The following is a 25,926-nucleotide window of genomic DNA, read 5'->3' on the forward strand; positions in this document are numbered from 1 at the left end:
ACTGCATTTACACTCAAATATGATTTTTTCAGCTGATCAAAAGTTTTAGACCATAGCCTTTAAAAGCCACAATCTGTGCAAAAATTTGGATTCCATGTCATTTTCTGTCAAGTCTTTACACTGTCAAGACCTCCTGATGGCAAAAGCAAAAAAGCTCACTTTGAACGTGGTAGGATTGTTGAGCCACATAAGCAAGGCCTCTCACAATGTGCCATCGCTGCTGAGGTTGGACGCAGTAAGACAGTCATTTTGCATTTTTTAAATGATGCTGAGGGTTATGGAACAAAAACGTCAAGTGGTAGACCCAAAAAAATTTCACCAGCACTGAGCCGCAGGATCCGATTGGCTGTCCGTCAAGACACGGGACGATCCTCTACCCAAATTAAGGCCATTACCATTAAGGCCATTAAGGCCATGACTGCAGCCCATTGCAGTCAGCACCAGTAATGGGAGATCATCATGATTTGGGGTGCGTTTTCCTTCGATGGAACAATGGAACTTCAGGTTGTGCAGGGGTGTCAAACAGCAGCTGGCTATGTGGAGATGCTGCAGCGGGCATCCTCATGACTGAGGGCCCTCATCTGTGTGGTAATGACTGGATTTTTCAATAGGGCAATGCTGCAGTTCACAATGCCCGCCTGACAAAGGACTTCTTCCAGGAGAATAACATCACTCTTTTGGACCATCCTGCATGTTCCCCTGATCTAAATCCGATTGAGAACATTTGGGGATGGATGGCAAAGGAAGTTTACAAAAATGGACATCAGTTACAGACAGTGGATGCCCTTCGTGAAGCCATCTTCAACACTTGGAGTAATGTTCCCACTAGCCTCCTGGAAACACTGGCATCAAGCATGACTAAACGATTGTTTGAAGTGATAAACAAGAATGGTGGAGCTACTCATTACTGAGTCCTTTTTTTGACACTTAGATTTCTGTTTTGAGGGAGTTTTTGGGTTTTTTTGAACTATGGTCTTAAACTTTTGATCAGCTGAAAAAATCATGTTTGAGTGTAAATGCAGTTTTCAATAAATTCCCTGCTCAAAAGTTTTTGTCTCTTGTGCCGATTTCTTCTTTTAGCATTGTGAAGCTCTACTTAGAACCTTCTTAAGATCCAATAGTGCAAAATGCAAATTCTTGCAATTTTTTAACTGGTCTTAAGATTTTGATCAGGAGTGTAAAATAAAATTTTAAAAATCCAAGTTAACAGAACCAGAGCCCTGAATATTGATGCATTTACATCATAATAAAGGTGCAAAATGATCAATTTTGATTTTATAAAAAAACTTCAACACAAAATAAGGATATAAAACAACTGATTTTTATTAAAAGTATTTGCAATTAAGACAGCGTCAGAGACAGAGTTATTAATATAATTTAAAACCCTACATTGTAATGTTTGTTTTCATTCAGAGACCTTTAAAGGATTGAGGACAGTTTTTCAGAAAGGTTTTAATTTCTTGTCTGTGATGTAATTTTTGGCCATTTGACATTTTCCCACAGAATCATTTCTGCAGCATAGACATGTTTGGACATGTTTTCAAAAATCTTCATAAAATCCTGCAGGTTAACACATCACTTTTATTGGTCACTAACTTAAACTGAATTTAAAATACCCATTAAGCCTATATTAATTGCCTTAACCCTGAAATAAAGAAACCCACTTTTTTGAGCCGACACAGTAAATTTCACATGAGTGTAAAATGAAAATATTTACCACAATTTAACCTTTTTCATTACAGCTATTTCATGCATTCACCCTTTTTCTGACTGTCTCTTTGATTTCCTTCTTTGTCTACTTCAGGTGTTTTGAAGGCAGTTGGGCACATCAATGATACTCTGGCTCCAGCCCTTCTAGCTTCTGTAAGTAGGAAATCACTTCCCAGTAAGCATAGTTAAGGCTATAAGTTCATGTACATGCTTAAATTCTCAGAAGGCCTCAAAGAAACTCACAATTTTGACACTCAAAATAGTGAGATCATGTAGGTTTTGCAAGTCAGTTTTCAAGAAAAATATTGTACTCAGACTTTAAATCACACCTGTTTTTTTAACCTTATTTTCTGTCGTGCATATATATATAATATATATATATAATGACTGTATATTGAGTTATTTTGAGGTAAGAATAAATTTACACTGTTATATAAGCTGCACACAGACTACTTTTCACTGTGTCAAAGTGTCATTTTGTCACTGTTGTCCTATGAAAAGATATACTTAAATATCTGCAGACATGTGAGGGGTGTACTCACTTTTGTGATACACTGTATATACTGTTACAATGGTGGACGCTCATATTAAACATGGCTGCTATTTCCAATAATGAGGTTGTCTACAGACAAGTGATCCCTGTGAGCTAAAAGCTCAAACTGAAGACTATTCTAAACACCCAGACTACTGCATTTTTTTAATACTCATATCTTTGTATGATGTCAGTGAAAGAGGATATCTTTAATAAGGTCATCTCATGCACAAATGCTCCACCCTCCTGCCGGTCAAACCTTCTGTTTATGAGCAACACCAAATCAGACTAAAGCTGGCTTAAAAGGCAGGAGAAAGGAGCCAAAATGGCTTGTTTCAGACAGAAGATGAACTGAAGTGCTGCACCAGACTGTTGTTACATGATAGATAAGGATTATTTTGACCTTTGTATCATGCAAAGCTGCTCTAGGAGGAAATTATGGGGATTCTGCAAATAAGTAGAATTGGTTCCCTTTAAAGGGAAATTTAATTGAGGTCATTGGTCCTGAATATCTTCTAATAAATCATCCTGGCAAGTCACATGTATAAAAAACTGCACACATGTTAATGTGTCTCCTCAGTTTGTGGTCTGATTTAAATACCATGTTGATAGTGTTTTAAGTCTAATAATTGATTTTAATGTTTGGTAAATGTTCCAATATGTCATATGGTGGAATCTGATAATCTCTGAATAATAAAGCATGATAATCCATCTCTTCTCTCCAACGAGCCTGAGTAATTAGTGTTTTAATGTGGACTTAACATGGCAGTTTTTACTTTAAGTCTAACCCTGATCTTAATATTTACATCGTTACACTGTGTAAGGACAGTGGGATGTTCATCAGTGAGCAGCACTATAGATTTCTGTGGTTTATTTGACACTTATTTTCTTTTTAAAGCATGTGTGACTTGAGATCTGTTTATCTGTAATCTCCAGTTATTTTTCTGTATTTGTCTGTCTGCAGGGCGTTAGTGTGGTGGAACAGGAACAGTTGGACAACATGATGATCGAGATGGACGGCACAGAAAACAAATGTGAGTTGAAACACGATGGGAGCAAGTCGAGATGACTAACAGCACATCATCAGGCTTGAGCCGCCAGCTGGAAATGTCCCGGTTCCTGCAGTATCCGCTGGTGTGAAGTCACACACATTTAAAAAATGCTTTATTAATGGAGGCACCGAGTGCATCACAGAGCAACGAGAGGCATAAATACAGATTGAGCAAAGAGATTAATGTTCTAAACAGACGTTGCAAACTCACATCCTTCATAAACAAATGCAGTTCTCATTTATTATAATTTACAGTCTTATTAAGTTGTCATTCCAGGCAGCAGTGTGAGCAGCCCTCAAAGTAATGTAATTCAGGAGAAAGTAGTTTCAGCCAGCATGGAAACCTGTCAGACTGAACTGCAGCTTAATGTATTACAAACATGATAACATCCAAAGAGTGAAAACATTTTTTTTCCTTTTCTTTATTTTTTACAGTTACACCAACTTTAACTTTTTTAAAAATGTAAAGTAAAAAAAAAAAAAAAGCAAGCTGCTGATCAAAATACTGCTACAGTTTAGGGGGATAAGGTTTTACAATTGAATGAAGTTCATCTTTTTTAAATTAAAACAAATGACAAAAGAATGTAAATCACATACTGGGTAATAACATGTAAGATGAAAGGAAAAAGAAAAAAGAAATTAAAATAGGAACTGCTTTTAAATCTTGAATATGCGTGATTACATGTTAAAAAAACTGTCAGTAAAACTGACCCCACAGTAAACCATATTATTTGTCAGATAACTGCATCAAAAACCCTCCAAATGGCAAGACTGCACAAAAATGATGAAGTCCAGTTCAGTGATGCCAGCAAGCCAAGGTGAAGCCCCACAGACAGCTACTTACAGTATGTTGGCATCAACCTGTCAGTCGAAGAGGCCATGCCCCTGTGATCTAGACAGGCTGCAGACGTGTTTATTTCTCCCGTAAAGTTGGACTTCTAACATGCAGGTCAATGGGGAATGACTCACTTGCGGTGCCAACCTGAAGTGGGCATTAGGGGAATTGCAGTTTTTGGCACTTCAGCATTCTCTTCATTTCCCAGTGCAACAGGCTGTGGTTTCAAAACGATACAGTAAGAATAAATAAATCCATCCATCCTCTTATCCTGTTCAGGGTTGCAGGGGGGCTGGAGCCTATCCCAGCTGACATAGGGCAAGAGGCAGGGTACACCCTGTACAGGTCACCAACCTGTTACAGGGCCAACACAGAGAGACAAACAACCTTTCACACTCACATTCATACCTATTTAGAGTAGCCAATTAACCTAACCTCAGTAAGTGCATGTCTTTGGACAGTGGGAGGAAACCGGAGTACACGGAGAAAACCCACGCAGACACGGGGAGAACATGCAAACTCCATACAGAGAGAGAGAGAGAGGCCTGGGGCCAAGGTGGAATCAAACCCAGGCCTTCTAGATGTTATTATAACTGGGAGGCAGCTGTGCTAACCACCGCACCACATGCTGCCAGAATAAATAAATACATGAACAAAAGTTGCAAACCCCAATTAAGAATCGCCAAATCATCCAGAACTACTTAAAACTTTATTTCTAGGGAAGTTGCATGAAGGGGCACATATTTTCCCAGTAAGAATCAAATAGTAAAACACTGTGGATATTAACACCCATCACGTCCTCTCTTATGGCCTGTTAAACAGCTAAGTTCGGGGCCAACGCCATCCTGGGAGTGTCTCTAGCTATCTGTAAGGCTGGTGCAGCAGAGAAAGAAGTCCCCCTGTACCGCCACATAGCCGACCTGGCCGGAAACACAGAGCTGGTGCTGCCAGTTCCTGTAAGTCTCAGATTCACTGCATCAACCCTTCAGTGCTGGGAAAGCACTTTTTGTTCAGTGTGTCACTTTTTAAATTTCATTTCATTTAAAAAATATATTTAATACTTTCTTTTACACCAAATGAACATACTTGGTGCATAACACACAAGTAGCTTGAGCACACTGATAACAACCCTCAGTTTATACATGTAACTTTGAAAGAGGAACACATTTTAGGGTTGGGGTCTTTTCTGAAGTTCTTTAAAGCTTTTTTAAGCCTCTTTTTTCTATTTTATTCCCCTTTCCACTCTTTTCTCTCCTCTTCAGGCCTTTAATGTGATAAACGGAGGATCTCATGCAGGCAACAAGCTGGCAATGCAGGAGTTTATGGTGCTGCCAGTTGGGGCTGAGTCTTTCAAGTAAGAACTGACCTTTTAAACCACAAACTACACATAAAATGGATTGCTCTGTTGGATTGATTTGATCTAAAGTGTTTCTCTTTAAATCATTCTGCTTGGTTCTTTTTGAAACAATTGCTAGTGTTTCTCCTAGACACCCCATTCTTGCATCCTCTCACAAATCTTCTCTCCTTTTCTGTCTCTCAGGGAGGCATTGAGGATAGGATCAGAGCTCTACCACACACTGAAGGGGGTCATTCAGGAGAAATATGGCCAGGATGCCACCAACGTTGGAGATGAGGGAGGATTTGCTCCCAACATCCTGGAGAACAGTGAGGGTGAGAAAGTGAAAGTGTCCTCTACAAATATTAAATATCACCAGTGATATTTGGGATAATTACCATTGTGGTTGGGTCTGTTTACAGTAGCTTTTCATCACCTTCTTTAGTTCACAAACAGAAAGGTGAAGGGGAGTAGGAATCAATAGGAAAGAAGCTTTGATTATGGAAAATTTCAGCAGTAAACTATGTTTTTTTGACTTCACCTGGTAAAAAATGTGAAATTAAATATTTGTTGTTATTACTTAACAGGTTTAGTTATCAGAAATTATCTCATTATTTGGATATTTTCCACCTCTTAGTACTGTCTGCATCTTAAAAATCTAACCCATACAGTAGATGCATTAGAGGCTAATGTGACCCACATCCAGTACTTCAGCTCAGTTATAGCACTGACACCTGTTATGTGGGCCAAATGTCATAACATACCTGAGATTTGACCCATATAAAATGGACCTATGAACAGCTGAGGCAGGCAGATTCAGAGTCAGTGTTGTCAGTCAAGGCCAAATGTGGCTTATATGAGATATGAGGGCTGCATTTGTGCCAAACATGCTTGACTATGTGGGTAAAAAGTTCAGTCCATTTCCTTTCTTTTCTGTCTTCATGTTCCTGCCACCCTTCAGCTCTGGATCTGCTGCAGACGGCCATCGAGAAGGCCGGTTTCACAGACAAGGTGGTGGTCGGGATGGATGTGGCCGCCTCAGAGTTTTACCGTGAGGGGAAGTATGACCTGGACTTCAAATCTCCCCCAGATCCAGAGCGACACATCACTGCAGAGGAGCTGGCCGACATCTACCAGGGCTTTGTCAACAACTACCCAGGTGGAGCATTTTTGGTTGTTTTGATTTGTGCTGCTTTTTGGTTAAATGTAGTCCTTTGAAAGCTTCGGTATCTTGACCTGGTGATAAAATAAGTTCATATGATATAAACGATGACTTGCTCATTTCTTCAGTAGTGTAGCTGGACTGCAGAAACAGAAGGCCATTTTGAATCCAAGGTTGCTGACTATGAAACCCAAAGATAAATGGCTCACCTTTCAGCTAGCTGACATTTTCAGCTGACTTGATGATTTGAATGCAGGACTTCAGGGCCAAATGCATTTCTCTTCTCCCTCTCCTAAGAAAGCTGTGGTTTATTCATCTGAATGGTGATAATTCTGCTGCTTCTCCATTAGTGGATTACTTTCAGTGTGATGTGCCAAAGGCAAACTTTGATTAATGGATTTCATTATTTTCCCTAAAACAGACTCTTTCTAATTCAGTGATTAAAATGAAAATAACAGTAACTGGATTTGGGGCATTTATAATGATTCCAGATGATATGACTCTGAAGGAGAGCTTTGCAGAGAGTTGACTACAGAGGGTGAAGTGACATTGGATTTAACTTTCTGGTGCATCAGTCTGTCTCCAGATGAGGTGGCTTTTTCGTTCATTTGATGATCCGAAAGATAGTAAGCCCCTTTCTCAGCCATAACTGTCCATTTTAATGCCCAGTGTATGAAAGGGACATGTTATATCCCTCCACCCCTCCATTTTCTGTTACATTTAAACTGTACCAGTGGTGGAGGTGGAGGTAAGGGCCATTTTGAACTGTGGATAACACAATTCTACTCAAGCAGAGTCCAAGAATGAAAAAAAATTGGAATTAGCATCATGTAAAGCTTGCACTTTATTTATACAAGTAGTCCCATTGAGACTCATTGTCTCATTTGCAAGTGAGACCTATTTCCAAACAAATTTTCAACAATAAAATAAAAACAATAAATAGTGAAAAAAATACCAAATGCTTACAAGTCATATTAAAAACAAGAACAAATTCCCAAAATTGTTTATATGTCTTTTAATGTGAACAAGCAAAATCATTTGGGAAAGCTGCAAATCCTTCTGTAGAGTATTCCATGAAGATGGGGCAGAAAAGAAAAAAGCCTTTTTTCCAAGCTCTGTACGAACTAATGGAACAATGAAAGTAATGAAGTCCAGAGACCACAGATTATAACTACTGTGTTTACATAACATGTAGTCTGATAAATAAGAAGGGAGTAAACAAAAAACAGATAAAATGGAACCAATAAACCATCCTGCATGAGGTCAACGAGGACCAGTTGATCAGTGAATATAAGGTACAGTGGTGTGTTGGGGTTTACAGCCAGTTATAAATCTTAATGCCCCATGATAAACAGAGTCGAACAGACGGAGAAAATGAGTAGGGGTGTTCATATAAATGGTAAATGGACTAGTTCTTATATAGCGCTTTTCTACTCAGTATGAGCACTCAAAGCGCTTATACAACCTGTTTTGCATTCACCCATGCACTCCCATTCATACAAGCACTTCCATTTTTACAAAGCTAAGTGCTTTTTAATTAATTAACATTCACACGCATTCATACTCCGACAGAACGGTCGGAGAGCAACTTGGGGTTAAGTATCTTGCCCAAGGATACATTGGCATGTAGCCTGGAGTAGCCAGGATTCGAACCACTGACCTTCCGATCAGTAGGTGACCTGCTCTACCTACTGAGCTACAGCCACCCCACAATGATATCGCTGTAGTCCAGGTGGGGTAAAAAAGTGGCAGCAACAAGTAAAAGATTTGTTGCTTTTTTCTTTCTCTTGTAGTAAAATAGAAACATGATCTGTTTCTGAAAAATAACCCGTTTCAGCCTCACTTTAACAGGTGGTCAATATGTGACTAAAAGGAAAGACTGTTGATCAGAGTACCTAAGTATTTATATGAGGCCACAGTTTCAATAATAGTACTGTGACTCAGCGTCACTCTGTGACGTCTTATTGGTCAGCATCCAGAGGGTGTGTGGGTAAGTAAAAAAAGCAAACAACAAGGGTGGCCATAATTTAAGGGACAGCCATCCGGCTGTTACAGTACTTTGAAATCATACAAGCGAGGGTGAAATGACACAAGTGAGGGTGAAATGATACAAGCAGGGGAAGTACTGCTGGCACCCTCCTTCTGTTTGAAAACAACATGACCCTGTTTTTTTTCTGTTTAAAACCAACCTGAGCTGAAACAGCTGTGATTGTCGAAGGCTAACTGCAAGTTTTCGAAAACCATGTTGATGGTACGAGCACAGCTATAAATAATTGTGGCATCAACACCAACCAACACAAAACTCCGGGAACATCTGACACCTGCAGCTTGGCCCAACAGCGTCTCAGATGCAATCCATCCATCCATCCATCCATTCTCTTCTGCTTATTATTCTAACACTGTAATTTTTTTTAAATTACAAGACACAAGAGGGTTATGAGTGTTTCTACCTAGAACTCCCATAGGTTGTCATTTTGACCACAATACATTATTTACATAAAATTATGATAAATAAATTCGATATGTATAAATATAATTTGTAATCGATAAAAGAACAAAGAATACATGGATCTGTAATGTCACCAATCAACTAAAGATGGTTGTAGCCAGGGTCATAGCTGTCATATTGACCATATCCATATACAGCATAATTTGGTGAAATCGGATGCTTTTTGACTCCTGATAGCTGCCATCTGCTGTTGATGGGCAAAGTGTCATTCTTGGTGTTCTCAAGAACTTGAAAACATGTGACTGGACTTTATTTAAACCCTAGTGGGGGCTGTCACCTTTGAAGGTGGTTGCTGACCCATTGGTATTCATCATCACATGAGCCAATGTGTGAAAAAACATGTGGATCAATACCACAAAGGGTTTCCTGTGAAACCACTGTGGCACCTGTGAGACCTGATGACTTCAGGTGGCCTCAATAGGTAACTTGAAGTAAGGTGTGAGTGGGGTTTGAGGCACCTGGAAGGGATCTCTAGATTGTATTGTAGGAAGCTGACAGCTGGTGTCATAAACCACCACCTCTGTTCAATGATGGTCGTCCACAGTCCAAATCCATCTTTGTTCTCGGAACAAAACATGAACAATGGCATCCTCAAAAGACGTGGTTATTCCAACTGGGCCTTCATCAAATCAGTGAAGATGAACAGGAAAGAAAGTCCGACGCCAACTAGGAAGAAAGAGCAAACCTGCAACATTATCTCTAATGTAAAGGTCCCTGGCCACCCAGCTCACTCACTTCACTGCCGCCTCAGCCTGTTCCAGAGGGCAGGCAGCTAGACTCCCAGCAGCAGTGGAGAGGATCACCTCCGGCGCCGTGCGGTATAAAGCCGTGGATTTCATCACCGCTACCACGGAATTCCACCCAGTCTGCACCGCCATTTCCTCAGCCTGCTTCAGTGGGGAAGGAGCATCACTGTCAGCATCCGAAACGACAATCGCAGCCCACCAACACAGTGAGTCGCTCTGTTTTGACCTCAGAAAAAAACATTAAATCACGGACTGTATTAAATAATCCAGTGGTCAGTGAGACTCACGTGGACACCCCTGAAACCATGTCATATCGTCAAGCTATGGACTCTGCTACTCTCGCCCTGTTTGAGGAGAAAAAGAAAACAATCATTCGGAGAGTTGACACTCTGTGTTTTGAACTGTTGGCTGACCCATGTGAGGAAGAACAGGAAGCCATTACAACCAAGCTTCAAGGGCTAGTTGCAGGCTTTCCATGGTTGCTGGATTCCTTACACAGGTTAGTAAAGGACTTTCTGATCACCACCCTTCACCTCCAGCCGTCCATGCCTGCCACAGCCACTCTCAAGTCTCCGCCCCAGCTTCAGTCTCCGTCGCCTGCAGCAGAGCCTCCGCCCCAGCTTCAGTCTCCATCGCCTGCAGCAGCAGAGCCCCTGCTGCCACAACCTGCTGCAGCAGTCTCCAGGCAACCACAATCTTCAGCGCCACCAGCAGCGCCTCTTCAGCCACTGTCTCCGCCGCCTGCAGCAACAGCAGCAGGCCCCAAGCCACAGCCGTCCAGTCCCAGTCTCTGTCTCTGTCTGCTGTAGCTCTGCCCCGCTCTCAGTCAGCTGTAGGTCCTGTAGCTCTGCCCCGCTCTCAAGTCAAGTCAAGTCAAGTTTATTTATAAGGCACATTTAAAACAACGACGTTGACCAAAGTGCTGTACAAGATCTATAACCTCAGTCAGCTGTAGGTCCTGTAGCTCTGCCCCGCTCTCAGTCAGCTGTAGGTCCAGTCGCTCTCCCTCGCTCTCAGTCAGCTCCAGTCACTCTCCGTCCACTCCAGTCTCAGTCAGCTCTGGTAGCTCTCCCTCGGTCCACAGTGTCAGGTGTTTCAGTTCCCCCAGTGTCTGCTTCAGTTAGCTCCTTAACCCCCTTGGTTCCTTCAGTCAGTTCAGTTTCAGTCCCCTCAGTTCCTGTCTCAGTCCCCTCAGTTTCAGTCCCAGTGCCCTCAGCTCCTCCTCCCTCTGTAGTTTTGGTCTCCTCATCTTCAGTCTCTCCATTATCAGTCTCAGCTCCCTCGGTTTTGGACCCCTCGGTTCATGTCTCAGCTCCCTCAGTTTTGGTCCCCTCGGTTCCTGTCTTAGTCCTTTCAGTTTTGGTCCCGGTCCCCTTGGCTCTTGCTCCCTCTGTAATTTTGGTTCCCTTTGTTCTCCCAGGGTCAGCTTTCCCGCCACTTCAGTTAATGTTGTCAACTTTCCTGCAGTCAGCTTCCCCTCATCTAGTGTCAGCTGCAGCTTCTCAGTCAGAGACCAAGCCAGCTTCCTTGTCACCATCATCCTCTCCACCACCTGATTTATTATAAATGTAAGCAAATAATGTATGGTGGTCAAAATGACCACCTATGGGAGTTCTAGTAGTTCTAAAATTCTGGGAGTTCTAGTGCTAAGCAGAGAACCCTAGGCTTCCCTCTCCCCAGCCACCTCCACCAGCTCATCCGGAGGGACCCCAAGGCGTTCCCAGGCCAGCAGAGAGATATAATCTCTCCAGCGTGTCCTGGGTCTGCCCCGGGGCCTTCTCCTGGTGGGACATGCCCAGAACACCTCACCCAAGAGGCACCTAGGAGGCATTCTTGTCAAATGCCCGAGCCACCTCAACTGGTTCGTCTTGATGTGGAGGAGAAGCGGCTGTACTCTGAGCCCCTCCTGAATGGCCGCATTCCTCACCCTATCTCTAAGGAAGAGGCCAGCCACCCTTCGAAGGAAACTCATTTCTGCCGCTTGTATTTGAGATTTTATTGGTCACTAACCAAAGCTCGTGACCATAGATGAGGATAGGAATGTAGATCAATCAGTAACTTGACAGCTTTGCTTTTACACTAAGCTCCCTCTTCACCACAACAGACTGGTGCAGCATCCGCATTACTGCAGACACAGCCCCAATCTGTCTGTTGATCTCCTGCTCCCTTCTCCTGTCACTTGTGAACAAGACCCCAAGAGACTTGGACTCCTCCACTTGAGGCAGGAACTCGTCCCTGAGCTGGAGAGGACACTCTACCCTTTTCTGGCTGAGGACCATGGCCTCAGACTTAGAGGTGCTGATTCTCATGCCAGCCGCTTCACACTTGGCTGTGAAGCATTCCACTGCCAGCTGTAGGCTACCACCTGATGAAAAAAAACAGGACCCCGTCATCCACAAAGAGCAGAGACGAGATTCTGAGGCCACCAAGGAAGAAGTGTTCTGCCACTTGGCTACACCTAGAAAATCTGTCCATAAAAATTATTAACAGAATTGGTGACAAAGGGGCAGCCCTGGCGGAGTCCAACACCCACAGGAAACAAGTCTGACTTATTGCTGGCTATATGGACCAAGCTCTCACTGCAGTTGTACAGGGACTGAATGGCCTGCAACAACGGGCCAGATACCCTTTACTCCTGCAGGACCTCCCACAGGATACCCCGGGAGATGCGGCCTCCAAGTCCACAAAGCACATGTAGACTGGTTGGGCAAACTCCCACACACACTCGAATATCCTTGAGGGGATAAAGAGCTGGCCCAGCATTCCACGACCAGGACAAAAATTGCATTGTTCCTCTTGGATCTGAGGTTTGACTAACGGGTGGACCCTCCTTTCCAGCTCCCTGGCATAGACCTTACCGGGCAGGCTGAGGAGTGTGATCCCCTGAAAGTTGGAGCACACACTGTGGTCTCCCTTCTTAAAGATGGGGACCACCACCCCGGTCTGCCAATCCAGTGGCACTGCCCCAGATCTTCACGCGATGTTGCAGAAGTGTGTCAACCAAGACAGCCCTACAACAGGGGCCCTGCCACCAAGGAGTTGTTTAACCACCTCAGTGACCTCAGTCCCGATGATGGGCGAGTCATCCCTCTTGTCCCCAGGCTCTGCTTCCAGTACAGAAGGCATGTCAGTGGGATTCAGGAGGTCTTCAAAGTATTCCTTCCACTGTCTGACTATAGGCTCAGTTGAAGTCAGAAGCACCCCATCCGCACTATAAACCGTGTGACTGGAATACCGCTTTACCCTGAGTTGCCTGAATTGCTTCGATGCCGTCCAAAAGTCTTGTTCCATAGCCTCACCGAACTCCTCCCACATCCAAGTTTTTGTTTCGACCACTGCCTGAGCCGTGTTTCACTTGGCTTGCTGAAACCTCTCAGCTGCCTCTGGAGTCCCACAGGCTAACCAAGCCTGATAAGACTCCTTCTTCAGCTTGATGGCTCCCTTCACCTCCGGTGACCACCATCTGGTTCAAGGGTTAGCACCACGACAGGCGCCAACCACAGCTCTGAGCAGCATCCTCAACAATGGAGTGCAGTACATGGTCCATTCAGACTCAATGTACTCAGCCTCCCTCAGAATGCTGTCGAAGTTCTGCTGGAGGTGGGAGTTGAAGATCTTGTGGACTGGGATCTCTGCCAGGTATTCTCAGGGCACCCTCACAATACGTTTAGGTGTGCTGGGTCTGTTCAGCATCCTCCACCCACCACATGATCTAACACGCCACCAGGTGGTGATCAGTTGGCAGCTCAGCTCCTCTCTGCACCCGAGTGTCCAGAACATACGGCCGCAGATCTGGTAATATGATTACAAAATCAATCATCGACCTGCGACCTAGGGTGTCCTGGTGCCATGTGTACTTATGGACATCCTTATGTTCAAACATGGTGATCATTATGGACAAACTGTGGTTTGCACAGAAGTCCAATAACAAAACATCATTCGGGTTCAGATCAGGCAGGCCGTTCCTCCCAATCATGCCCCTCCAGGTCTCACTGTCATTGCCCATGTGAGCGTTGAAGTCTCCCAGCAAGACGATGGAGTCACCAGATGTAGCACCATCAAACACCCGGAGACTCCAAAAAGGGTGGGTACTCTGAACTGTCATTAGGCGCATAAGCGCAAAAAACAGTCAGGACCCATTCCCCAGGCTAGAGCGCAGGGAAACAACCCTCTCATCCACCGATGCAAACTCCAACATACAGGCAGCAAGCCAGGGGGACACAAGAATACCCACCCCAACTCGCCGCCTCTCACCGAGTGCAGCTCCAGACTGGAACATAGTCCAGCCCCTCTCCAGGAACTAGTTCCAGAGCCCAGGCCATGTGTTGAAGTGAGCCCGACTATATCTAGCTGGTATCTCTCAACCTCATGCACTAGCTCAGGCTCCTTCCCCACCAGAGAGGTGACATTCCATGTCCCAATAGCCAGTTTTGATAGCTGGGAATCGGGTTAGGGTTAGGGTTAGGCCCCGGTAACCCTATCCTATCCTGGGCAGGGTAAACAGTTCCCTTGTTGGTATTTCCATAAAAGGTCTTCTGAACCGCTCTTTGTCTGTCCCCTCACCCATGACCAATTTGCCATGGGAGACCCTACCAGGGGGACAAGGCCCCGGACAACATAACTTCTGGAATCACTGGGACACACAAACTCCTCCACCAAGATGGCGATTCATGGAGGAGCTCAGATGCAATGTCATGGTCAAAAGTTGCAACCTCCTCCAGAAGACGAAGATGGGCTGCAGGGTGTGTGTGTGTGTGTGTGTGTGTGTGTGTGTGTGTGTGTGTGTGTACGCGCGCACCAAATTAGGTTGCTGCATGCAGCAATGCACCAATGTCTCCCGTTCACAACCCAGGAGTTGATGGGTGCCTGCTTTCTGTTCCTTTTGTTTCCCTTCCCTCTCTCTAGTTAAAGTGGAAAGCATTGCTGGAGGATATAGCCCATCAGGGTTGAAGCAAAGAGTAGGACCAACACAAGTCCTTTAAAGCTGCAGTAGCCAGCTCTCCTTTCCAAGATGAAAGTCTTCTGCATTACCAGTTGTGCCATATGTCTTACATCCTGTGGGGATCTTTTTCACCTGTATTAGTTATCTGATCTGGTCCAAAAAAAACCACTGTGATTCACCAAAGTTGTCCAACATGGGTTACACTTTCAAAAACCTGAAAACAACCTGAAGGAGTCTTGTTCCCTCTCAGACAATTTAAATTATAATATCCTGAAATGTGAAATTGTTGCCATAAACATATTATTAAACTGTATTGTGTTATCTGAAAAATTACCTTGTTGGATGTTATTACTAAATCACTAACTGTTAGGGCTGCAACGATTCCTCGAGTAACTCGAATAATTCAATTATAAAAAATCCTTGAAGCAAATTTGTTGCTTTGATGCTTTGTTTAAACTCTGCAGCACTCAGGCGTTACTGTGTAAGTGGAGCGTTTCATCCACATTAGCAGCATTACGGTTCTCTGCCATTGTTGTCTTCTTTTTTTGTGGGTTTAATGGCGGTGCACAAACCAGCTTAGAGCTGCATTACCGCCACCTACTGGACTGGAGTGTGGATCAGGCGAAAAAAAACCCCCTCAGATTCCAAAAAAGTTCTCCATTACTGCAACGGATTCCCTTTAATACTAAGTGGATCGTCGCTGACATGTTTTCCACACCTCCACTGCTCTCTGCTGTGTTTGTGTGTTGTGTCGCTGTGCTGAGAATTTTTTTTTTTCTCTACTTCAGCTCCCAGAATGGATCACTAGAACCATAGACATACTGCATTACTACATACTGCATTACAACATTACGCTCTTTTGCAGCTCTCAGTTTTTCAACAAAAAAACTGATAACACAACAGCAGCAGGCAGCTGCTTTACGTGCAGTTGGTCTATGGAAGCGCAAAGAGGCAGAGCCATTATAGAGACAGTGAGCTCAGGTGGAACGAAAGTAAATGTTTATCTAGCATCCCAAAGAAGCTTTTTCCCCTGTAACCACCATTAAACCTTTACTGGGAAACAGCTGGAGGTCCTTCATCAACCACCTGATCAGCAAGTGAAAAAAGAGAACTTTGTAGCTGCTCCATCACCGCTGTTTGTTTCACACAGGGAAACACTGCAGTACAGAAGTTAAAATATGCAGATGACAGTGTTGTAGTCAAGAACACCTAACCCAAGACCGAGACAAGACCAAGATCAGTGCCTGATGCTATATGACACAATAAAATGTGAAACATGATCAAAATCACTTCTCAAATTGATCTGAAATATCCACATTCCCATAAAATCACCTAGATGTTAAACACTCAGAGCTGAAATAAATTTATCTCTATTTAATACTCCTGGGTGACCTCCATCATTTATCACAGAATGTAAAACAATTATTCATAGTTCATCACAATAGTTCTCTGCCTTTCATAAACAATACATAAAGTTATGTTGTTTTTAAAACCAAGAACAATTTTTGTAAAAATGTGCACTATTTCAAAACCACATAGCTAATTGTGTAAAAATGGCAAACACTCATCGACAGTAAGAACTAAAGCCACAAGTTTCTCTCTTATACAGATTAAAGCTGCAGTATGTATCCTTATAAATCTGGTTTTTACGTATTTGTTAAAACTGTGACCATGTCAAGACAGTATGAGACAGATAATCTGTGAAGAAAAAAATCAAGCTCCTCCACCTCCTCCCTGAACCGCTCCTAATCAAAAACAACCAATCAGAACCAGGATGAGGGTCAATCACTGTCAGTCACTCCTCGTGTATGTGCTGCTCAAAGTAGCAGTACGATACTTCAAGATTTGATATTGATTCAATGCCAAGTAAATACAGGGCCAGTATCGCCGATACCGATACTTTTTAATAATTATTAGAATTTTCATCAAGTTTAACTGGTTTGAGATTTTTTTTTTCCTTTGGATCATTAATTAGTTAAAACCCAGGATAGAATTGGGCAAAGTTTACAGGTAATTAGAAAATACTTTTTCAAAGTAAAAGTTATTGTTCTGAAACAATACAACATTAACAAAGCAAATTTCCCCATACATTGATGTCTGAATTCTTTTTTCATAAGTGTATAAAATCATCACTCATGAACAAATGTAAACTTTTTTCTTAAATGAACAAGCTGTACAAATTTAAATTTAAATTTGCTTTAAATGTTTTACAGCAAATTCCTTTTTTTCCCTAAGTAAAATATGTTATGTGTCACGTGACAGTATAACAAAACACTGTGGGGAGGGGAGGAGCAAAATGTGCCTGCTCTGTGCTGTGACAGGAGCGGCACTTAAACAGTCAGCTCGCATCTTTGATGAAACTACAGCACTGCATACAGGAGAGAAACTGAAGCTAAAGTATCGATCTCATTATACTGATATTGATCAATACCAATACCAAAGTTGGTATTGATATTATCAATATTAAGATCGATCTACCCACGATTAGCTCAATGTACTAATGGCGGAGAAACCGCTTACTTATCTGCTGTCATTGGTAGCCATGGTAACTACAGGGTTCTAGCAAGAAATATTTTTTAGCCCAGTGCTAACGCTAATAATTAGTAAGCTAATGCTAATCACTAAATGCTGCTCCTGCTTGTTAACTGAGTGACGGGGGCTACAATGTTACTGGAAACCACAGTTACATTTCTCGAGGTGCATGTCAGGTTAGGTTCAGAGAGGATTTTCAGTTATGTACGAAGGACTAATGCAGAACTCTAAATCAGGCCTTATTAGATCGATAGAATGATCAATTTTGCATATAATCCAGAAAAATTACATTTATATAGCATGTATTTAATGTGTCCCAGAGTGCCGTTTCCTTCCACTAATGTGTTTGCAGAAATCACATAAAAAGCATACACAAATATAATATATATATAAATATATATATAATATAATCCAGATTTTGTAACAATCAGCTGCTAAAAGCATTTCCTACATTTGAATATCAGCCACCATGCTGTGAGCATAAACTATCACGTTTTTAATGCAACAACAGGAAGTGACATCTTGCTGGGAACTGTAGTTTTTATTCTTGAAGGCCTTTCACAGCTCCACTGGTGCTGAAAACTAATGTTTGATTATGGCTTTCTGAATACAAGTATGGCTGCAACTATTGATCATTTTAGTAATCAAATATTGTATTTAATACCCAATTAATCAAGTAATTGGGTAAGAAATAATTTTTCATTTTAACAATTCATCGGTATATTTTAACTTCCATACTGCAGAGGTTTCCCTGTGTGAAACAAACAGGGTGGATGGAGCAGCTACAAAGTTCTCTTTTCTTCATGTTGCTGATCAGGTGGTTGATGAAGGACCTCCAGCTGTTTCCCAGTAAAGGTTTTAAGGTGTTTATAGGAACAAGAGCTCATCGTTGCTACTTTTCCACCGCTGAGGTGCCGGTGCTCGTGCCAGTACTGGTGCTGGTTTAAATGAACCAGTGAAACGCTTAAAAACGTGCTTCCTGAACGGCTCCTTTACATATGAGTGTGGGAGAACAGGCTCACCTTTCTTGTGCTGCGAACACACTTTATGGTGCAAACCAAACTACAGCAGCATGTCTATGCAGCACAGAGGTAAGCACAGACAGATTACGAGCAAGACCACAAGTACACACTTTGCGTCAACAAATTTGTGTTGAGGAATTTTAACAAAAGAATTGAGTTACTCCAAGGATCGTTTAAGCCCTAAAACTTTAAATTTTTAGTTTGTGTATCAAAATACAGGAAGGTTGGTATTTACCTTTCATGCTGGGATTTTTTTGTTGAATAGGAAGCCTGAAATTATCCTTTGATCTTCATTTTCCCTCTTACTTCTTGCGTTCATATTGGTTGTCATTTTAATTTCTGTAGCCCATGAAATCAAGCGCACACATGACGATAGTGAGATCAAGCGTGCACACTGTGAATGAAACTGCCCGTGCTCTGTGGTAGATTGCAAACTGCGGTGAAATGATACAGGCGCAAATGGTGATAATAGCAGCGGAGTCTGCGAGATGCGCTCCTTTGAGAGGGCAGAGAAGCGCAATCTTTGTTGGATTTGAATCAGTATGTTTTGCATCCAATAAAAGCAAGGATGTTAAAAAAATAAATTGGACAATATTCTGGCATTTAGTGATATTTTCACAGCTATGGTCTTGACTGGTCTTGAAATAAAATCCAGAGTCCACAATGTCCGAGTCCATGACAAGACCGAGACCAAATGCGGTCGAGTCCATGACAAGACCAAGACCATGAAAAAGCGGTCTTGAGACCAAGACCAATCTCGAGTACTACAACACAGATGAACTGTTAATACAAAAAAGTATTTCTTGTCAATAGGATAAGAAATAATTTCTAAGTCCATCCACCCATCCTGTTCAGGGTCACGGGGGGGGGGGGGGGGGGGTCTATCCCAGCTGACACCCTGTACAGGTCACCAGCCTGTCACAGGGCCAACACAGAGAGACAGACAACCATCCACACTCACACCTATGGGCAATTTAGAGTGGCCAATTACCCTAACCCTAGTAAATGCGTGTCTTGGGGCTGTGGGAGGAAACTGGAGTACCCACACAGACACAGGGAGAGCATGCAAATTCCACACAGAGAGTGTGAGAGGCTCAGGCCAAGGTGGAATTGAACCCAGGCCTCCCAGATGGTATTCTAACTGTGAGGCAGCAGTGCTAACCACTACACCACTGTGCTGCCCTACTTTCTAAGTATTATAAGCAGAGATGTATAAAGTACTGGAGTAGAGGAGTGGAGTAGAAGTACAAGTACTATATAAAAAAATTGACTTGAGTAAAAGTTGAAGTGTTCTTTCAACACCATACTCAAGTGGAAGTACAGAAGTACTCACTTTTTTTGGTACTTAAGTATTGCAAGTAGAAGTATTTCAAAAATTGCTACTCAAGTACAAGTAGAAGTACAAGTAAAAGTACAAGTACTGTGTATATTAAAGAAAGCCAGTCAAAAGTTTGATTATCATTGTTTATATTATTTCAAACATTTGAAAGGCACAATGTATTTGGCTGAAGCTTGAGTACAATGATAAAAGGCCATACAAGTGTTTACAAAAAAACAAACACAAATAAAACATCTCAAAAGGCCAGAGGGGCAGTCCACAGAGCAGCTAAAAGACAAACCTGGACAAGGTGTTCCTGGGACGTCATCCATCTCGATATCGGACAGTAAGCTGACGCGTTCTGTCCTCAATACTTGCAAGCAACAGCGCAAAAGGCGGAGACGAAGCCTGCGTTTTTTTTTATAGGCTTGATCGCTCAAATCGCCCAATGATGAGCCAGCTTCATAAACCGTGACAGCGCCATCTACTGCTCTGGCATTGATACTATGACTTGGGGATGATTAATAACGTTTTCATAATAGTAACGAGTAACAATTCAGCACGTGAAAAATGTATCGGAGTAAAAGTATTAAATTAATCAAAAATATATAGTGGAGTAAAAGTGAAAGTAGGGGAAAAAATATGTACTCCAATAAAGTACAGATACTGCATTTTAGTACTTAAGTACAGTACTTAAGTAGTTCTACTTCGTTACTATACATCTCTGATTATAAGAAATAGTAATCAATACAATAATTGATAGAATATTCAATTACTAAAATAATCGATAGTTGCAGCCCTACTAACTGTATATAACATTAAGCCCTGCTACACTCCTCCTATGGATCCTTAACAGGTAAAAAGTTGATGACTCACCTGTCCCAACAAACATTTACCTCTCTTTTCCCATTTCCAGTGGTGTCCATTGAGGACCCGTTTGACCAGGATGACTGGGAAGCCTGGTCCCGCCTGACAGCCCAGGTGGGAATCCAGGTTGTTGGGGATGACCTGACGGTGACCAACCCCAAGAGGATAGAGAAAGCTGCCGAGGAGCGAGCCTGCAACTGCCTGCTGCTCAAAGTGAACCAGATTGGCTCCGTCACCGAGGCCATACAGGCGTATGTCTGCTTTGTTTAAAAGTAAACACAATAATTACACGGAACGAGAAGGCCAGGCGTTTCTTTTATGAGGATACGTGCAAGTAGCTTCACTGGTGGGTTGATTTGCTGCATATATAATTTAAAAAAAAAAAAGGATTTTATTGTTTTTTCCCAAAGAGAAGTTGGTGTCTTCATACTCAAACTGACATAAAACAAAGTAATGCATAACCATATTTAAATTGCATCAGGTTTTAAAGTTTCAATATCCATCCATCCATTTTCTTCCACTTATCTGGGTCTGGGTCGTGGGGGCAGCAACCTAAGCAGAGAAGCCCAGACCTCCCTCTCCCCAGCCACCTCCACCACCTCATCTGGAGGGACCCCAAGGCATTCCCAGGCCAGCTGAGAGCAGGGCTGGACTGGGACAAAAAAAATCAGCCCTGGCATTTTTGGCTTTGACCAGCCGCAACTATGTTTTAAAAACATTTGACACTGTCTCACTCTTACTCAATGTGTTCATACCTTTTGCTAATAATACTTTTATACTTTTTTTTTTTTACATACTTTAGTAATGCTTAAATTGCAAAGCTTTTACAGTTTAGTTTTAGTTTACATTTAGCAGTTTTAAAATCTGTTATTTCACCTGTTTGAGTGCTTTTCAAAACCTGTTTAACCAGCATAGAGGCTACAAATTCAAACTACTATGCAGCCTTTCAACACACCTTTAACCTAAATACCCAAAATGCTATGACGTAGCCTAAAATGAACACTTGATGCTCATCCAACACTTCTCGGCCTTGACCGTTTGCTATTTTATCAGATTAAGGTGCTGTGGCTGCCAGATTTTGGGAAGTATGCAAATACCAATAAATATTGATACTAATCAGTCACCATTGCTCATCATTCTCATGTAATAGAGTTAATGTTATCAAGGACAGGTCATGCCCTGGCTTTGAACTGTTTGACCTGCTGCCCTCTGGCAGGTGCTACAGGTGCATCAAAGCCAGAACAAACAGACTGAAGAACAGTTTTGGGGTGGTGCCACTGGATTGGCACCACCCCAGATCTCTACGTGATGTTGCAGAGGCGTGTCAACCAAGACAGCCCTACAACATCCAGAGCCTTCAGGAACTCAAGGCAAATCTCGTTCACCCCTGCCACCAAGGAGTTGTTTAACCACCTCAGTGACCTCACCCCCTGTGATGGGCGAGTCATCCCCTCGTTTCCAGACTCTGCATCCACTACAGGAAGTGTGTGAGTGGGATTAAAGCGGTCCTTGAAGTATTCCTTCCACCGCCTGACTCAGTTGAAGTCAGCAGCACCCCACCTGCACTATAGACCCTTTTACTGTTTGTAAACAATGATGATGTAGGTAATGATGCATGCGCATTTTGGAAACAGAACTATGGCGGAGTTTAATAGTGTTTCAATCTACGCGAAGGGATTATCAACGAAAGATTGTGAAAACTACCTGCAAAAATTAACTTTGACCACTGTGGTAAACTGTGGTGAATTAGGAGAAATAGGTAGGATAGTGTAAATTTGGGAACTGTTGCCTGATGTTCGGTTAGCTGGGGATGTTGTATTCATATTTATCTGTTTATTGAGTTTTATTAATGTAAATATTATTTCTTTATTAATCTATTTTCAAACCACACATACTATCACACATGCCTATAGGAGTTACTGTGCTGTTCAAATGCTGGAGCATAAATAAAGTACATGACTGCATGTGATGGGCTTCTGTGTGTTCTGATCGACACCCTTTATAAGATCCACCTATATAGTCCTTTCAGCTAGTGCTATCTGACATTGGTCCTTTGAGCCGGATGTGGTATCTTTTCCTGGATTGAGAGGTGGCCTTCCAGCATGCAACCATTTACAGCCCAGCCAGACGTGCTCAGGCCATGTCACCAAATACACCTGCCATCCTATCTTCAAGATTATGACCTGGCAAGAGGCTACAGACATCTTAAGCGAACTGCCTCACTTCACACAGCATATCAAGCTCTTGGAGACCAGCAGATGCACAGCCTCATTTGGAAGGAGCATCAAACGTGACTCCATTGCCCTCTGGAATCTCTAGCCCTATCAGCCAAAGTCAGTGGGAGATTTTGGACTCATTTAGTGCACCCCCTGAAGAGGCATGGTGTGTGGGGGAGGAGACTGAACTGGACACACGAACTTGTGTTCTCTACTCTTCTAGTCCACTCCCACAGCTTGATCAGCCACCGCAGTCATCCCCTTATCATCGGCCATGGGAGAGAGAGCTCCGGCACTCACGTCAGGGGGCAGTCAGTCAGTATGGGTTGCACCTGGTTCCTGTGAGCAGACAGGAATCCCATCCTGAGTCTCCTGCAGCTAGCTATGCATCAAGAATGAGCCCTCAGTCATTCCTCCCGGATAGGGAAGGTCAACCCCCAACAAGCTTCCTACTACTAGAACCCCAGCAACACAGCATCAGTATTCACATCAGCTCCACTGTCCTCCAGGCCCAGTTAATCAATCCTTCCTGCCGCCTCCCAACGTGCCTCGGTCAGAGAGTATGGATGGGGACCAGCTACTATCAGAGTTTATGGGGAGGATGTTAAGTGAGTTGAAGATCCTGAAAGACCAGGTAGCATCACTGACACCCAGTAAGCCCCAACTATCTGGGAGCCAACAAGTAGCTTTCCCATCTGCTCATGATCCCACTTCTGCTGCATCATCCTACCCCTATCAGTCGGCGAGGTCTCCCTTTGCCTCACATGCTGTTAAATCCACACAGTCCTGGCACCAGCAACCACAGATGCCTCAGCAACAGAGACCTCACTACAGAGCCTCTACACAGTCCCACATGTTCTCAGCAGTTAAAGAATATGCCTACCGTGGTCCTACACAACAATACCAGACTTTGTGTTTAAGGATTCGAGTGAGTTAACTAGACTGAGGATAGCTCTTGCTAACCTTCTACTACCTGATGCTAAAGAGCTATTCAGATATCAGATTCTAATGGATCACCTGAAGTTGGAAGAAGCATGCCTTATAGCAGACTCTTCCCCTCTGCCCTGTCTGTGATTTGTATGAGATGGATCTGGTGTACCACGGCCGCTGATGAACTTCCATCACTATCAGCAAACTGTTTTGGCTAGGAGCTGGCATCTGGCTCCACAATCTCTGACCCTCTCATCTCCGCCTGCATCCCCCCCCCCCCCCCCCCACACACACACCCTCCCTACCCCACCATATTGCTATCCTGGCTTTAAATGTGCAAATATGCTTTACTAAGGTGTTTTTTTTGGACCCTGGTACGGTGCTCATTTTGAGCACCGTACCAGGGACTTTTTTTTAAACCTAACTATCCCATGTTTCATGATCCTGGGCCGGTGGCCCAGCGTTGAGTTTTTGTGAAGTTCTGTTTTCTGATTGGTCAGGATTTTTGGAATTTTAGTTTCTTTGTTTTCTGTTTTTCATGTTCTGGTTTTCCCTGTGCACCTGTGTGTTTTAGTCTTGGCCCTTCTGTGTTTAGGTTCCCTTTGGTTTAGTTATCCCTGTGTTTCTCTTAGTGTCTCTCCCTTGTCTCATGTCTTGTGTTTAGTTGGTCATGTTCTGATTCCCTCTGAGTGTCAGTCTCCCTGTGTTAAGCCTGCATGTATTTGGTTAGGTCACTTCCTGTTTTATTTTGACGATCTTGTGTTCATTGTGCCTTGTGTTTAGATTTACTTCCCCTTGTCTCTTAGTGTATTTCGTTCACCTGTGTTGTCACCTGTTTCCCTTTTCCCTCATTATGTCTCAGTGTATTTAAGGTCTCTGTGTTGTTTAGTTCCTTGTCGCGTCATCAGTTATTCGTTGGTTTTTCGCTGCTGTGTGCTTTATGCCATGTCCATATTTATGCCACATTCAAGTTTTCGCCATGTTCATGTTTATGCTACGTTCCAGTATTTTGGATTAAAGATTTAAGTTATGGTTATACTCCTTGTCTGAGTCCTGCATTGGGGTCCTCTACCACGCTGGCCACAGCCCCAAAACCTGACACCATGATGTGTGTTTGTTTCCTTTTTTGGGGATTGATTGTACCGGCAGCGCCAGTAGTGGCAGCAGCTGCAGACACCCATCTCCCTGTGTTAGTCTTGTCTGTTCTTCTCTGGATAGTTGTTCTGAACAAAATTTCGTTATATTATGATGGAATGTCGTTATATAATTCGTTGTATAATGATTAATTTCTTTGTATGTATAATGACAATAAAGTTCTATTCTATTCTATTCTATTTATCTGAACTCTCCACCCCCCTATTCCAACACCATGGCAGCTCTGAATGACAGGTATGGCCAGCCACATAAACTGGCTCTCATGAAGATTGCGGATGTAATGGACTCACCAAACACTTGACGGGGAGATACTAGAGCCTTTGAGAGATTTGCTCTACAGATCAGGTCTCTCGTCGGCATGCTGAACACTCTCGGCCCAGAAGGTGAAGCTGAATTAAGATGTGGGTCACATGTAGAGTGACTTCTGAGCAAGTTGCCTGGTGAGATGAGGTCAGAGTTTCGCAGACAGATGGATCATCAACGTGGAACAATGTACACCCTGTTTGACCTCCCGGAGTGGCTACAGTATGAAGCCTGGTGTCAGAGCTCAGAGATACCCCCAATGAAAAATGAGGGCAGGGACGAGATAGAAAGTGGGAACACAAGCCACCAACCCGATCAGCTACCATTTTGCACAGCATGAATGAGGCTGGAGAGAATCAAGTTTCTAAACCAGCCTCCTCTAAGCTGAATCAACCAACCAGCAAGAAAGTGTCATCTAAGGCCTTTTGCCCCTATTGCAATAAAGATGATCATTACCTCAGTCAATGCACTACCTTTATGACGTTCAGTAAGGATCAGATGTCAGAGTGGATCCGGATGCATCACCGTTATTGGCACTGGGGGCGTATGCATCAGCCCAGTGCACACTGAAGAAATCCTGCAGTATCTGTAAGGGCCATCACCTGCAGATCTTACATGAGGTTAACACTAAGAGTGCTCAAGAAGATTCCTGTCTGCTAAGCTCAGTGACAGAAATCTTATATCTGGATAAGCCCACGGAGAGCAGACGAGTCCTCCTCAAGGTTGTCAGAGTCCAAGGAAAGAGTCTTGACACTTATGC

General features: G+C 43.0%; 1 protein-coding gene across 1 annotated transcript in view; it reads left to right on the forward strand.

The window, feature by feature from the left end:
* Positions 1–25,926, forward strand: part of LOC115788690 (gamma-enolase) — an 86,664-nt gene that overhangs the window by 30,143 nt on the left and 30,595 nt on the right. Inside the window, exons 4-10 of the mRNA XM_030741827.1 lie at positions 1,805–1,863; positions 3,207–3,276; positions 4,951–5,084; positions 5,391–5,482; positions 5,669–5,799; positions 6,426–6,623; positions 20,612–20,813. Coding sequence (XP_030597687.1) covers positions 1,805–1,863; positions 3,207–3,276; positions 4,951–5,084; positions 5,391–5,482; positions 5,669–5,799; positions 6,426–6,623; positions 20,612–20,813 — 886 coding nt within the window. The remainder of the gene's footprint in view (positions 1–1,804; positions 1,864–3,206; positions 3,277–4,950; positions 5,085–5,390; positions 5,483–5,668; positions 5,800–6,425; positions 6,624–20,611; positions 20,814–25,926) is intronic.

This window comes from Archocentrus centrarchus, chromosome 11 (genome assembly GCF_007364275.1).
Source record: "Archocentrus centrarchus isolate MPI-CPG fArcCen1 chromosome 11, fArcCen1, whole genome shotgun sequence".
Taxonomy (NCBI): Eukaryota; Metazoa; Chordata; class Actinopteri; order Cichliformes; family Cichlidae; genus Archocentrus; species Archocentrus centrarchus.